The sequence below is a fragment of the Vombatus ursinus genome, unplaced genomic scaffold (assembly GCF_900497805.2).
Source record: "Vombatus ursinus unplaced genomic scaffold, bare-nosed wombat genome assembly UNPS02009205.1, whole genome shotgun sequence".
Taxonomy (NCBI): Eukaryota; Metazoa; Chordata; class Mammalia; order Diprotodontia; family Vombatidae; genus Vombatus; species Vombatus ursinus.
In genome coordinates this window covers 24,990,974-25,007,709 of record NW_020948983.1, presented here as the reverse complement: position 1 = coordinate 25,007,709, position 16,736 = coordinate 24,990,974, and the positions used below count along the sequence as shown (strand labels likewise).

Sequence of the window (16,736 nt, the reverse complement as noted above, 5' to 3'; positions counted from 1 at the left end):
ACTGTTTGAGTGGACAAAAGTAAGAGATCCGACCATGACAAAGAGGAGAAAAAAATTAGACTTTGCCTTTCTCTATTACCATGAGTTATTTAAATGGTTCAAGCCTAATGTGAAGGAGGTTGCTTCTTTAGCAACCTGAAGTTAATTTCTGGGGGGATTCTTAGCTCTTTGTGTGGTGCCATTAGACTTGTATGATTTCCTAAGGTGAAAGCAGGAGAAGAATATTAGGAGTTGCCTCTCTAGCCTAAAGTTATTTCCCTTTTGAGGGCAGTCCAAACAAGAGGGTGACGCTATGAGTTTGAAGGACTGTACAGGTCATGGGATTGGGGGTGGAGAGTTGTGGGGTAGAGGGGGTAGGGGGAGATAGAACTCAGCAGAAAAGAATTGTATCAATCAATTAGTGGTCAGAGTAAGTTCATTATGTGCTTTCTATATTGTTTGTGGGGCAAAATAAGGGATGTTCTATATGATACACACACTTTCCCTGAGCACTTACAGGGGAGCTGGTGGTATCATTTCATCTATACCTTTAGAAATATATAAGTAAGCTGAATTCTGAAGATCCCAGAGGGAATGCTAGGTGTGGGAAAAATGAACAAAAGAATTTATTTGGGGGGCTACTTCCACGACTGAATCCATTATGGGTGAACTCAGAGATTTGGTTGCTGGGCTATAGGACAATTATTTGGAGAACAGGGATGCCATGACTTCGATGAAGAATAATATTTTTTAAAAAAGACCTGGCATTTCCATTGGACTTTGATCAGGTGATATCTGTAGCATTTTGTTCATTTTGAGCAGCCAAATTTTAAAAATGAGACCATGTCTGGCAAGAATGACCAGGGTAGTGAAGGGGTTTGAAACCATCTCCTATGAGGAACAGTTGAAAAAATAGAAAATGTTTAGTCTTATAGAAGACTTTAAGGGAATATGCATTTGTCTTCAAATATTAGATGGAAAACGTTCAGGTTTCTACATCCTGATAGTTATGGAAGGCTGAAACATTGTTGATTTTCTCACTCTTCTGAGCGTCCAAAAGTAGAATGGGCTGTCTCAGGATGTAGCGGGTTTTCCTCTTCCTGGAGGTATTCAAGCAAAGGCTAGATGGCCACTTTTCAGATATGTTCATAGAGAGATCCTTGTTCAGACATAGATTGAACCAGATGGCTTTGGAGGCCCTTCCGACTCTGAGCTTCTATGATCTTATGATGCTGGGACTGTTACATAGAATAAGAATTAGGCTTATTCTTTCTTGACTTCATAGGGTGGAGCTAGGTCCAATGATTAAAGGTAACAGGAAGGCAGATTTAGCTCAACATATGAAAGAACCTCCCCCAAAATGGAGCTATCCAAAAAGTGGAATCTATAGCATGATTAGCAATTGAGCCAGTATAGTGGTATTGAAAAAATGCTTTTCTTTTCTTCCTTTCTTTCTTGCTTGCTTGCTTTCTTATTCCTCATTTTCTTCTTTCTTTCCTCCTTTCCTTCCTTCCTTCTCTCCCATTTTCACTCCCTTTCCCAGTAAGGAAACTCACTCTATCAATGCAAATCAACAACCGTTCTGCAATTTAGTCTTAGAGAGATGCCTGTGACACTGAAGGGTTATACAACACATATATTTTGAGAAGGGACTTGAACTCAGCACTGATATTATATGGCAAGGCCAATGGTGGGGCCACTTATGGGTATGGGGCCATTCAGCTCTCTCTTCTGTAGCTTCAATGTTCCTTCATTTCTGGGCAGCCAACTTTTAAATATATGCCATTGGTGGCAAAAGGAGGAGCGTGAGAAAGAATATATATATATACATACATACATATAAATTTATATCTTTTGTAATCATTAAAACCAGCATTATGTAGCTTATAGGCACAATGGCTTTTAGATATCTGCTAAACTATTCCCATTCTCCTCAAATGAAGTCCTGTTAATGAAGACTGGACAGGAATTCAAATAGTTTCACTGTTACATTTCCCCATACTTGCACTTTTAGCTCTGTATTAGGAAAAGTGATTAACAAGGCTTACCATCTAACCTTTCCCTACATACTCAATACCATTTCCACCATTGGCTACCGCCATGTATCCCTGTTAAATCTCATGTCAAGGGATGGAATGACTCACAGACCAATAAGAACAGTAAGTACCACAATATTTCCATCATGAATTACTTACTATTAAGCCTCCATTCACAGAGCTGAAAGTGACCTTAGTGATCATAGCATCACAGATTTAGACTCGAAGGGATTAAAGAGATTATAGGATCTGAGATTTAGGGCTGGTAATGATTGTAGAGGTCATTGATTATGACTCCCCTCATTTTACAGATGAGAAAACTGAGATGCATAGAGGTTGTGACTTGCTCACCGTTACACAGCTACTGTAACATGACTGAAAAGAACTGAGCAATAATAATAATCCTGACTCTGTATCCAGTGCCCTATATCCATTACATCATATACAATTTCCTCATTTTGCAGATGAAAACGCTGGGACCTAGATTTGCTAGAGTTTTAATGTGTAGAGTAGCACATTACTTGTTTAATTTTATAAGCATTTCTTTTCGTAATTTGTTCTTGTCTGTATAGTGATTGAATCACTACTACTCATGCAAAAATGTTATAAAATTTAGAGCTAGAAAGGGAACTTTGACATCATCTAGCTCTAAACTCTAATTTTGTAGATTCCAGTGAACATTTAACTGACTTATTAAAGGCTACATTGGTAGTAAGCAGGAGAGTCAGTTCCTCTGACTCCAAGTTCAGCATCCTTTCCATTATGCCATGTTGCCTTTGCTTACTATAGGATGGAAAACTGTGGATAATACTCAAATCTATTTCTCTAATGCAGTTGTGAGGAAGGTGCTTTGTAAATCTTAAAGTGCTGTAGAAATGGGAATGTTGTTATCCTCGTTATTATTTGATGGAATTAAAGGGAGTTGGGCCATAATTAGGGTGGGGCAATAGAGCTTTGTGCCAAGGTACAATGGGAGGGGGCCTGCTTCCTTCCTTCAGTGGCTTTTTAGGCTGCCATTCTTGTGACTTATGGTTCTCTACTGCTTGGTGCTGCTGCTTCCCCTCTTCTGCCATCAGCCTGTCTCTCCCAGGTCTTATCCCTATGGTACATGTCTCCTAGGTTCTGTCTTCTAGGATCTCCTGCCTGTTGCTTATATCTCTGCCCCTAGGGAGTTGTAGGGTTTGGGACCATTGGTGATTTTACCAAGAGCAGAAACACTACTATCTTTTGTGTTACCACCCCCAAACTGAATTTTCCTCAGGAGAAAAAAAAGTACTAGCTGTGGTGTTATAGTTAGAGTTTAATGGTCAGTTCTTTTTAAAAATTTCTGTGAAATTGCTTTCCTAATTTTAAAAAATGCATTTAAAAGACTGCTTGAATTTTGTAATACTTCCACTATCCCTGCATATTTGAGCCTCACAACCATAAAACCTTTTCAGGCTGTAACTATAGGTATTATCTCCATCTTACATGAGGGAACTGAGGCTCAGGGACATTAAATGGCTTTTCCATGATCATATAACTAGTAAATATCAGAGGCAGGATTTGAACCCATGTCTTTCTGACTCCAAGACTAACACTTGGTCCATTATGCAACACTCCATCTGCAAACGTTACTTTGGAAAAGGATCATGAGCTAATAACTAATTGATGCAATGATCAATCATAATTTCAGAGGCTCAACAAGGCAATATGGTACCTGTATTTTTTTTCAGAGAAATCATAGGTTAAGATACATTTTTGGATATAGCCAATGTAGGAATTTGCTTTTGCTTGTCTCTACATATCTGTTATAAAGGCTTTCTTTTTCTTTCTTTTTCACTTTGAGGGATGAGAGTGAAAGAAAATATATATACATGAATTTTTTTTAAAATAAAAGAAAAAGATGATAATATTTCTGTGTATTCAAAGCCTTTCTAGAACAGAACATTGGAAATAAAGCCTGCCAACATTCCCTATCTCTCCTCAGATTACAAATACTTACTTTCTATTTTCTTTATTCTCATTTCCCATGGAATGAAGATGACCACAAAGTTATAGGCAAGCCGGACAAATTTCCGCCAGAGCTAAAAAAACACATGGACAGGAAGAAGAGGATGTCACTTTCAGAAATAAAGCAGCAATCAGAAGATCTGGAAAACATATTGATATCCAAGTGCATGGCCAGACAGCTATAAAAGATGAGAGGGCATTAGGAGTATGTTCTCTGAAGCATTTGAATGAAGGGAGGGAAGGGAAACTACAGGGTTTTTCCTGGCTTTGCATGTCTTCCTCTGAATGTTCAGTAGGACCCTAGTAATCCTTGAACCATGATGGAGTTGGTGGGTTCCCTCAGCTTGCAGCAGGTATTCTCTGCCTTTTTGGAGGGACCATGGAGTCTATTATAGACTACTCAACACTTAGGAGAATCCTAAATGATTCAGAGGATAGCATGCAGATATATAGCTCATTCATTATAGAAAGATAGAAGAAATTTCAGCCTTTGCCCAATGTTAATGAAAAGCAGCTTTCCTATAGTTTCATTTTCTGATTATTTCTGCATTTGATGTATGGGTTAACATTGAAAGAACTGTTAAGCTACAAGAGTCCTTAGAAATCACCTAGTCCAGAGGTGTCAAAATTGTAACCCATACACTAAAATGTCATTGGGAAATGTTTAATAAAATAAACAAGATTACAATACCATATTTATTTGCAGTTTCCCAAGTCCATGTGAGGCCCACAAGGATCTGTTTGTATTTGACACCATTGCTCTAGTCCAATCTCTTTATTTTTGTAAATGAAGAAATTGATGGCCAATGAGTTTAATCAAGCAATCAAGCAATCAACAAATGCACATTAAGATCTTACTATGTAGTAGATAGCAGCCAGAAAGCTTGCCTCAAAGCTAGGAATACTGGATTCTAGTACTGACTGATATCCTGGCTATGTGGTCTTGGGAAAGTCACAAGCACTCAGTACTCCAGGCAGCAATCTAACCAAAATCTGCAGAGAAGGTACTGTCCTACATTAGGAGCCACACCTTCTGTACCAAGGATATCACAATTCTAGTTCCTATCTCTGTCCCTACTATGTGCCAGTAATTAAGCTTTGTGCTGGCAGTACAAAGATAAAACTTACCCAAGGTCCCAAGGCAGAACTTTAACTTCTAATCCAATTATCTTGATTATTCAGTACACCTTCCTCTGCTGCATACAATCTCATCCTTCCCAGCACACAAAATAAAGATATGATTTATCATTCATCCTTCAAACACTTACCATGTGGAGGGTACTGTGGTAGACATTATGGCATATAAAATTAGCCAGTTATGGACTCACCTTTAACATGCTTATAATCTAGCTGAGAATCACAGGGTTTCAGATTCTGAAGGAAACTCATAAATCATCTAGTTTGACTAATTTTACAGATCAATAAAAGTTCAAGAAATGGTTTAAGAGACTTGTCCAAGGTCAAGGTTGGTTAGTGTCAGAGTCTAGACTAAAAATCAGCTCTCTAGTTTTATTTCTAAGATATTGTGATGGTTTCTGTAAAGGGAAGTAAGACATATATGTACAAATAATAAGTATATTTCAATGCTCCTAGGACCTGTGATTTTATCTGCATGCATGTTCTCTCGATTGATGCAGATTACAAATCTACAACTTAGTAGATGTTCTTTCAGCCACAGCTGAAAAATTAATTACTCTTCAGTCGATGTGATGAACGTATCTGACCTTAACCAGAATGGTGCTGGACAGCAGACAAATAATCCATCACTGAGCCTGCACTTAAAGCCATTCCAGTTTGTTAAAATCCATCTATATAGGTATAGCTTCCAGAACCCCATGGTCACCTCTGTGTCATGATGAGGCTTTGGGGAAGACTTCATAAAACAATTATAATTATTCATGCTTACCAATGCTTTAAAAAACTCTGCATGATTAAGCCATGGAAGTAATATTGTCCTAATTTTACAGGTGAGGAAATTGAAGCTCGGAGAGTTGAAAATGATTTGCCTAAAGTGACATGGCTCATAGGCATCAAAATTAGCTATTGAGTGCATGTCTCTTCTTCACCTTGGCCATTTTTTTTTCTGCTGTGCTACTACTACTGCTATTGCTTCACCCTCCAAACCACACCACCAGAGGCCATGCCTGGGAGGAGTCAAACAACTCAGCTCTATACTTCCTGAGACAAAACAGGTTCATCTCTACCCTGATCATTTTCTGTTCTGATGCCCCACCTCTCTTTCCACCTCTTACACTTCGAGAACTATAATCAAATTCACACTATCATTTCTGTGCAGAAGTGTATGTCAGTTGACTTCCTTATTGATTCCATTTACCATCTTTGTGACTTCTCAAACTGTAACTCCCTCTCTCCCTCCCTCACTCCTTTCCTTCCTTCCTTCCTTCCTTCCTTCCTTCCTTCCTTCCTTCCTTCCTTCCTTCCTTCCTTCCTTCCTTCCTTCCTTCCTTCCTTCCTTCCTTCCTTCCTTCCTTCCTTCCTTCCTTCATCCCTCCCTCCCCTTCTTTTCCCTTCTGCAATCCCCTACACAGCATTAACCACCCTTCTCCCTCCACTCCCCCACAACTCACTATCACAGGTTGGGTTCTGTTTCCCTCCCTTCCTGGGTCTTTAACTCCACAGATAATTCTATTTCTACTATACCACAAGAGTGCTAAGTGCTTTGGAGATGGGGTGGCAGTTAGACGAGAGAGGCACAATTAGGAAAGGCTTCAAGGAAGAAGTGGTATTTGGATAGGCTTTGGTAGATTGATAAGATTTTGCTAGGTGAATATGGGGCTTACTTATTTTTTTATTTAGAGATAATTAAGTCATAACTCAAATGTCTTATACTGTCGCCTTCAAGTATTAGTAGCATCATGTAGTGGAAATCACACTGAACTGGGAGTCAGAATACCAGATTTTTAGTCCCAGCTTTGCAACAATTGGCTGTGTGACCTTGGAAAAGCCATTAATTACATCTGTCTGGGACTTGATACACTCATTAGTAAAACGGAAGGAGGAAGCAGAAGAGAGAAACTCTCTGTCATCTTCCAGACTTGTAAGACTGAGATGATGTTTATTTTGAGATTTTTTTTTGCTTTATCATTTACAACATAGCTTTCTTTTCTTAAGAAATGTAGTGAAATGACAAAACAAAAATATCTCAAAATAAACAGCATAAGGAAACCATGCCCTGCAATTCTGTGCTCCTTATCCTGATGACCTGCCAATTGTAAAACAATCATGGAAACAGTACTTTATTTAGGATACTAGAATGTTAGAGCTGGAAGGGGACTTGGGATATTATCTAATTCTTCTCCTTCATTTTGCATGTGAGGAGACTGAGGACCAAAGAAAATAAGTGACACATTTAGAGATAACTAGTCAGAGATTAAAAGACTAACAGAGCTAGAGGCGACCTCAGAGGCCTTCTGGTCCAACCTCTACTTCAGCAAGATTCATCTTTGCTATTCCATAAGTGGTCTTCCTTCCTTTGCTTTGAAGACGTCTAATGAGGGGGAATCCAATAAGGCAGTCCATTCCATTTTTATAATGTTCTAAATATTAGAAATATTCTCCTTATGGAAAGCTAAAATTCACTTCTCTGCAGCTTATATCCATTTGTTCCCATTTCTGCTTTAGGGAGTTAGGTACAATGAATCTAATTCCCTTTTTCACGAGACAGTCTTTTAAATACTTGAAGGTAGCAATTACCCATCTTCCCTATATTTTATCTGATCCAGGGTGAATACTTCCATTTCCTTCAATCTTCCTTCCTTCCTTCTCTGATTTCATGGTCTAAAGGCATCTTGGTGATCTTCAGCTTGTCTATATCTATATCTATATCTATTTATATCTATATTTATCTATTTATAGATATAGATAGATATTTAAATTAACTATCTAGAACATGCTTCAGATGTAGTCTAATGAGGTGCCAAGTACCATGGAATTATACTTTTCCTCTTCATGGTTACTGTCTCTTCAAATATAACATAAATATCTTAGCTTTTTTGGCTGTGACATCACTGTTGATGCATCCTGAACATGTGGTTGAGATCTTTTCCATTTATACTATTGTCAAGTTATTCCTGCCCCTACCTTGTAATTGTGAAGTTGGTGACTTTTTGGACCTATTGTTGGAGTTTACATTTATCTTTAACACATTTGATTATTCATTTTGGCCCATTATTCTAGCCTGTTGAGATCTTTTGGATTCTGACTACCACCCTTTTTAATTTTTAGTCCAGAGACCAAGGATTGGGTTCTGTCTCTGCAACTAATTAGCTATATAGTCTTTGACAAGTCACATCACCTCTCTGAACCTCATTTTCTCATTTTTAAATGGGAACAATAATTCTACTATCTCCCCCACATACTAATCACATGGAACAAAAAGGAATATTAATTATATTTTCTCAACAACTTTCTTTCAATTTCAGATTTTATCACTAAACAAATAATTAGTATTTGGATTTTAGTCCCAGGGAATAGAATAATTTTCTAACTTTGAATGAACTAATGGAAAAGAATAAACATCGATAAGGTTTATTTTTTTCACCTGAGCTTCTGGAAGAAGTCCGACTCACATCAACTCATTATGAAACAGAAGTGTGAAGACTTTACTTGGGGGCCCATGCTGCCAAATAATTTAATATAAGAGGCTGGATCAGGCTGGCATAATCAGGGATTTTGTCAGATAAACTCATGCCTCCTGGGTTGACATGGGATAAGCATGTATATATTATACAAAAGTTCTTAATAATAATAATAAATACAGATAAAATTATTATTTACTACTATTCATAAAACCCAGTTCTGATCATGTTATTACCCTACTAAAATTTTTTCAGTGGATCAGTATTGCCTCCAGGATAAAATATATACTGCTCAATCTGGAATTTACAGCACACCACATTCTGGCTCCAACCTACCTTTCCAGATGTATTTCTTATTATCTCCCTTCACAAACTCTTGGTTACAAAGAAAAAAAATGATCTAGTAACTGCTCTTTGAAGTCTAAAACCATCTTTGAGACTTATTTCATCGCCTGTGGAGAGGTTTATAGATTCACAGCTGCCTGCCATCTCTGTTCCCATGTGTTTTTTTCTGCTTTGACATTGGCTTGTGGTGGGGGCAGGGAAGGGAAGAGATCTCTTGAGTTTTGGAACTATGCTGTCCTGAGATAAGAGGAGGTGTCTGGCTCCATCTTCCACACACCCTGGTGAAGAAGAAGAGCCTGTTTGGTTTTTCATTCTACCCTTCCCAATAACTCTCTTGCATGAACCATAGTCACATACTCCTAAGCCTCTTGTGCCAGTATAGTGCCTCTAAATTCTACAGTACTTAGCAAAAGCTCTACTTATGCCCCTGTAGTGTCAATTCTACTGATATCCTAGGTCTGTTGAGTGTCTTGAATAAGAGACTATGTGGTGAGTGATTTTTAAACTTCGAAGTGCTATGAAAATCAGTTACTGTTATTAAATGTGAAATCTAACCCAACAACCAACAACTATCACCACTTTTTGAAAAACTGAGACAGATCCAAATGGACATTTGCTATAAATGTAAGTAGATAACATAAAGAAATCGCACTAAAAGCAACCCCAGAGAGGGGATAAAAAGGAAGAGAAGTTATTTTACTTTTTTTCTTATAAAATTGAAATATCATAGAATCAAAGAATCATATAATTTAGAGTTGGCAAGAATTTCAGCAGCCACCTAGTCCAGCCCATGTCTAAAAGAAGTCCCCACTATAAAATACCTGAGAAGAGGTCATTCAGCCTCTGCTTGACCATCTCCAATGAGTGGGATCTACCATTTCTAGAATTAGTCCCTTATATATTTGGACAGTTGTAATTACTAAGTTTTTTTCCCCTGAAATGGAACCTAAATTTACCCCTTTGTAACTTCTACCTGATTTTTTTTTATTTTTTGCTTTTCTGGTTCAACTTTTTGGGGCCAAATAGAACACTAATCTTTCTTCTTTGTTCTTTGAATGCTTGATGACATGCTTCTCTTTCCTAGGCTAAAGCTCCCTACTTGATTCAACAGATTTTTCATATGGCATGGACTCAAGATTTTACAAACCTTGTTTCCCTTTTCTGCATGGTCTTCATGTTCTTTCCTATGCTGTGACTGTCACAACTGAAAACAGTACTACTGATGTGGTTTGACTAAGACATAGAGGGACTACTTCATCTTTATTTATGGAAACTATGCCTCTCAATGGGCAGGTAGGTGGTGTAGCCTTAAGTCAGGAAGATCTGAGTTCAAATCTGTTCTCAGATACTTGCCAGCTGTGTAACCCTGGGCAAGTCATTTAACTCTGTTTGCCTTAGTTTCCTCATCTGTAAAATGAGCTGGAGAAGGAAATGGCAAATTACTCTAGTATCTTTGCCAAGAAAACCCTAATTGACACAATTAAAAATGACTCAACAATAAATGCCTCTCAATTAAGCCCTAAATGATTTTTCTTCCTTCTTTTTTTTAACTGCCACATCATACTGTTGACTCATATTAAGCTCCTAGCCAGCTAAAACCCTCAGCTCTTTTCCAGACAAACTACCATCAACTCAAGTATCCTTGATCGTATCCTTGTGAAGCTGATTTTTTGAAGCCAAGTGCAATCTTTATATTTATCCCCATTTCATCTTATTAGGTTCAGGCCAATGTTCTAACCTGTCAAGATTTTTTTGGATCATTATTCTGTTATGTAGTGTCTTTGCTATTCCTTCCAGATTCATGTTATTTGAAAATGTAATTACATCAGCGTCACAATTTTAGAATGATGAATAATATTTTAACAAGGTCTTCAAGTCTTTTTATCAGACTTTTATTTCTTTCAATTATTTCTAAAAATAAATGTATTGGGAAGACTTTTATTTGAAAGAATGCGTAGTCTGACAAATGAGGATTCCGTTATGCTGAGGATAGGCAATACCTGGGAGAGATAACTAAGGTGTTGCTCTATATTATTCTCAAAGATAGAGTCAAGAAGAAATCCTTCTTCCAGAAATCAACAGCATTTTCACAAATAAAAGAAAAATAATTCTATATCTTCTTTGTCTAGAAGGCTTTCTAAGAATTTGCTGCTTTTTAATCTTGCAGTGAATATGTTCATGAATTTCTGACAAGAATGCAAAGAGCTGGGAATGAAATAGAAATTGTCAATAGCATTAATTATTCACTTCTCTATATTTGTATTTATTCACATTCCTTTATGTTTATAGAGATTAGAATCAAGGACATAATTACTCATATTGCTTGAATGACTCTGGACAGAGAAGAATAAGAGTAAATCTACATGTTATAAAATTATGATTAAACAGAACCTTCTTGACTCCACCTACTCTACCTGTAACTAAGCAGTTGGCCTGGGAGTTGATACATCAGTAGGTTATTATGCTAATGAATACTTAAAAGATATCTGGAAGTAGTATGCAAGATCACTGTTTAGATGTGAAGGCGATACAAGCATTACCTTGGACAAGTCATGGCACCTCTCTGGGCCTCAGTTTCCTAAATTGTGAAATAGGGGCAGTAATCCTTTCAATCTCTACCTCACAGCATTGTTGTGAAACTTATTGAGATGATATATATAGAAAATGCTCTATTAAATTAGGGCACTGGACTAAATGAACTCTCAGAAAGCTTTCAGCTCTAGATTTTATAATCTAGTATTGTAATAATAAAAATAGCTTACAATTCTACTATAGGATTTAAAATAGAAAAGGGTTTTTAAAGATCATCTAATTTAGTGGTTCTTAACCTAGGTTCAACAGACTTAGATGGGGAAGAAATATATATTTTACTTTCCCAAATTTGTAACTGAAATTTAAAAACTCCTTTAGTTGTGAAGGTAAGCAGCAAACATTATCCTGAGAAGAGGTCCATAAGCTTCACCAGACTGTCAAAGGAATACATGATACAAGGTTAAGAACCTCTGATCTAATGCAATAGTCTTTCACAGAACATCTCATATTCATTATCTCACTGAGATAATGACCCTGTGAGGTGAGTAGTATAAAAAAATTACTACCCCCATTTTCCAGAGAAGAAAACTGAGGCCCAGAAGTGAAGTGACTTACCCAACGTGCTACGGGGCGTTAGTGGCAGAATTAGAATTCAAGTTTGTCTTCCCAGTTTAAGTTCATATGCTGCTGTTTTGGGCTATCTGGAGGTTGACCAATTAATTAAAGAGCTGTTGGTATCCAGATCCTTGTGACTAAATTCTCTGCACAAATCTCAGAAAATAAATGCATCTTTGAGGAAACGTCATGGTTCTGCTGCAATTGTTCTAGGGCTTCCTGATCCTCTATTTGTCCATAGAAAGAGCTTCTAGTAGAATCTACTGAATAGGATGTGTGTTCAGAGACTAGTAAGGGCTCTTACTAGACACAGAGTGTCTGACTAGTTTGGTAGGGTCTAATGGGAGAGCTTGGGCAGGCAGTCTATCTCACTCTAGATGAAAGCATCAAAAATCCTCTTTTTTTCCTCTTGATAGAGTGACCATTTCCAAGTATCTCTCCTACCTGTTATAGCTGTAGCCCTTAGAGAAGTCAGTTTCATGCTCAGCTTCATGCCCTCTTGCTGCTCTGTAGACCTCCTGAACACAATCTCAGACCCTTTGATATACCTCTGTATACTCACCTAGCTATTTAGATTTGGGGTGACTGACTCAGCCAATTGGACTGACCTTGACTTGTCCATTTCCCTTAACCTCCTCATGTCCTAGAGTAGTAATTTGGAGACTATATAACCTTTACCCAGAACCACTAGGTGTCTGGAAAAAAGATATACTAGTTACACTAGTCTCTCTGTTAAGGGCCTCATTTCTAAAATATATAGAGAATTAAGTCAAATTTATAAGAATACAAATCATTCCCCAACTGATAAATGGTCAAAGGATATGAACAGGCAGTTCTCAGGTGAAGAAATTAAAGCTATCTATAGTCATATGAAAAAATGCTCTAAATCACTATTGATTAGAGAAATGCAAATCAAAACAATTCTGAGGTAGCACGTCACACCTATCAGATTGGCCAACATGAAAAAAACAGGAAAATGATAAATGTTGGAGAAGATATGGGAAAATTAGAACACTAATGCATTGTGGGTGGAGTTGTAAAATGATCCAACCATTTTGAAGAACAATTTGTAACTATCTCCAAAGGGCTATAAAAATGTGCATACTCTTTGACCTAGCAATAGCACTTCTAGGACTATATCCCAAAGAGATCATACAAATGGGAAAAAACCCACATGTACAAAAATATTTATAGCAGCTTTTTTTTGTGGTGGCAAAGAATTGGAAATTGAGAGGATATCCATCAATTGAGGAATGGCAGAACAAGTTGTGGTATATGAATGTGATGGAATACTATTGTGCTATAAGAAATGATGAGCAGACAGACTTCAGAAAAACCTGGAAAGACTTGTATGGTCTGATGCTGAGTGAAGTGAGCAGAACCAGGAGAACATTGTACACAGTAACAGCCACGTTGTGCAATGACTAATACTGATAGACTTAACTCTTCTCAGCAATACAAGGATCTAAGATATCTCCAATGACCTCATGATAGAAAATGCTATCTACATCCAAAGAAAGAACTAAGGATTTTGAATGCAGATCGAAGCATACTATTTGCCTTTTTTTCTTCTGTTGTGTTTTGTTTCCTCTTTCTGGTGGTTCCTCCTATTGGTTCTAATTCTTATTTACAACATCACTAATCTGAAAATATGTTTAATAGGAATGTATATGTATAGCCTATATCAGATTGCACACCGTCTTGGGGAGGTAGGGAGGGAGAGGGAGAAAAATTTGAAACTCAAAAGCTTATGGAAGTGATTGTTGATAAATCAAATTAATTAAAAATAAAATAAAATATAAAGTAAAAAAAAAGATAGACTAGTTAGGGATTCATATGTCAAGTGCTAGCTCTATCTAAGATGGTAGCATTCTCTACATTTCTGGGTGAGATGAGACCTTTTCAGGGAGAGGTCCTGGCAAAGCTTAGGATCATAAAAATTTAGAACTGAAAGGGACCTTAGAGATCAGTGAGACTAGGCGTTCTGTACCTAGGCTCTATATTTTTTATTTTTATATTTTGGTAATTGTTTTTCAATATAATCAGTTTCCTTTATGATAGCATGATTTTCTTTTATGCACTTAAAAAACATTATTCTGAGAAGGAATCACTAGGATTCACCAGACTGCCAAAGGGGTATGTAACCTAAAAAAGATGGAGAACTTCTGAATTAGGACAACTAGGAAATAACCTTTAGAAACTGTCAGTGACTGACCTAAAATTACAGAGGTAGTGCTGGGGAGAACAAGACCTTGAATAGAGCTCCTCTGGCTCTAAATTCAGTGAGAAGAGTTCTGGATTTGGAGTCAGAGAGACCTGAGTTCAAATCCAGCCTCAGATATTGTCCAATCGCGGGTTCCTGGGCAAGTCACCTCACTCCTCTGTGCTGCAATTTCTTCATCTCTAAAATGAAGATAGCTGGTATGTTTTGAGGATAAAATGAGATAATATTTGTAAAGGATTTTGTAAACTTCAAAGCACTGTATAAATGCTAGCTATTACTATTAAATTATTAAATTCACCATGCTTCCTGTTAAATTCACCAGGTTACCTTTAGAGTTATTCTAGTAATTGTGACCCTATCTTCAGCTCATTGATTTTAGCTGAAACCTTAACTATCTCACCAACCTAGAGCAGGTCAGGGAAAGATCCCCTTGGTTTACAATTTGAGTTGAGAAATTAAATTGTCTTCATGTCCCTGAAAGAAAAAAGAACCTTGCACATAGGAAGCACTTAAATAAATCTTTGTTGAATTGAATTAAAAAATGAAATAATATCTAAGGCTATTTTTAAAAATACTGCTATTTGTTAAAAAAAAAAAACAACCTTGCTAGCTCATGCATTTCAAACAAAAGCAAGCAGAGTTTGTCTTGGAGACAAACAAAATTACTGAGGAAATACCCCCCTGCAAATGCAATTAAGAGATCCTTAGCTACGAGACTGTGTGTGCTTGTGATGCAGACTTCCATGATACCCCTTTCTTCCCCTTTCCCTTTCCTATCTGCCTTCCCTTTTCTTTTTTAACTTTTATCCTTCTTTCTTTCCTTCCTTCCTTCCTTCCTTCCTTCCTTCCTTCCTTCCTTCCTTCCTTTCTTGTTTTTTTATAATCTGCTAGAGAACAAACCTATTTCAACCTAAAGGTACGGACCTGGACCTCAGTTTCCTTATTGCAAAAACAATGGGTCTAGGCTAGATGGGTTCTGATGTTCCTTCTAGGTTATGACTTTGACTATTCTGTTCATGGTTGCTAAATCCTCAGGATGGGCTGGGGGAAATAACAGTGACTGTTTAGTTATTTTCAATCATGTCCAACTCATCATAGCCCTTTTTGGGGTTTTCTTGGCAAGATATTCCAGTGGTTTGCCATTTCCTTCTCTAGCTCATCTTAAGATGTGGAAACTGAGCCAAACATGGCTAAGTGGCTTACCCAGGGTCACCCAGCTACTAAGTGTCTGAGGTCAAATTTAAACTCAGGTCTTCCTGACTCCAGGTCCAGTGCTCTATCCATTGCGCTACCTAACTGCCCATGCCTAGTTGACTATATCTAGAATTTTATATACAAGACCGAAACATTTGAATTAGACACACAAATAAATACAAGCAGTAACCCTGGTTCATGTACAGAGCAGAGAGGAGCATACACATAAGTTGTTTTGATTATTATTCTATAGACAGCAAATTATTTGCTTAATGAAGGCCTTCTGTCAGTATCAATATCATAGTCTTGTGAAATGATTTGCTGAGATGGGTAGTCAACACGCCATAAAATGTATCTTCTTTATAGGGGAAAAACTCCATTAACTCATTATCTTAATCAAGGCCAAAGACACTATTTAAACAATTAGCAGCATCAATAAAGGGCATACAGGGAAACACAAATCATAAATTAGATAAGACTTCTTCCCAGCTGTGGATATCAGGGTCTGTTTGTGCTTTAGGTCTTCATTCGCAAGGTCTGGTAAGACCAAGGGGTTCATTTTTTTGGACTGGGATTATGATCTCATAGGAATTGTAGGCAGCTCTGAATGAGGAATTTCCTTTACCAATGTAGATTGTCATGCTCCCTACAGGGCTACCCTTGTAGAGAAGGGGGACTTTCTGAACCAACCACTGAACAATTGGTAATGATGGGCAGGTAAGCCCAGTGACCTGAGACGAACAGCATTTCCCAGACCACTGACCCTGCTTCTAGCTTAGCCCCCTACAACTAAGGGTGCTGTCCAGGGGAGCAGCATTTATATATGTAGATCTGACCCAGCTACTGGTTGCTGCCATCACAGATGCCATAGCTGTCACCTTCCATGCATCCACAACTATTGAAGAACTATAAAAAAAAAGTTTTCATTACTAGATCCTTGGAATTGTAAAATTGCTTAACATCAAAAATAGATATAGTTTTATCATTGGAAAGGACAATAAGAAAGATGCATTATTATCTGCTTTGTCACTGCATCCTAATGACTGCTGGGTCATCCACATATATATAATTTCCTTTTATTAGATGTAAACTTGAGAGCAGGGGCTGTCTTGATTCTCTATGTATATTCTTAGCACAGTGATTTACACATATTGAACACCTAATGATTTATGTTCATCCATCCATCCATCCATCCATCCATCCATCCATCCATCCATCCAT

The 16,736-nt window shown here is 37.5% G+C and overlaps 1 protein-coding gene across 1 annotated transcript in view; it reads right to left on the bottom strand.

The window, feature by feature from the left end:
• Window positions 1-16,736, bottom strand: part of TMC3 (transmembrane channel like 3) — a 78,309-nt gene that overhangs the window by 50,446 nt on the left and 11,127 nt on the right. The window contains exon 4 of the mRNA XM_027852070.1: window positions 4,000-4,081. Within this exon, the coding sequence (XP_027707871.1) occupies window positions 4,000-4,081 (82 nt within the window). The remainder of the gene's footprint in view (window positions 1-3,999; window positions 4,082-16,736) is intronic.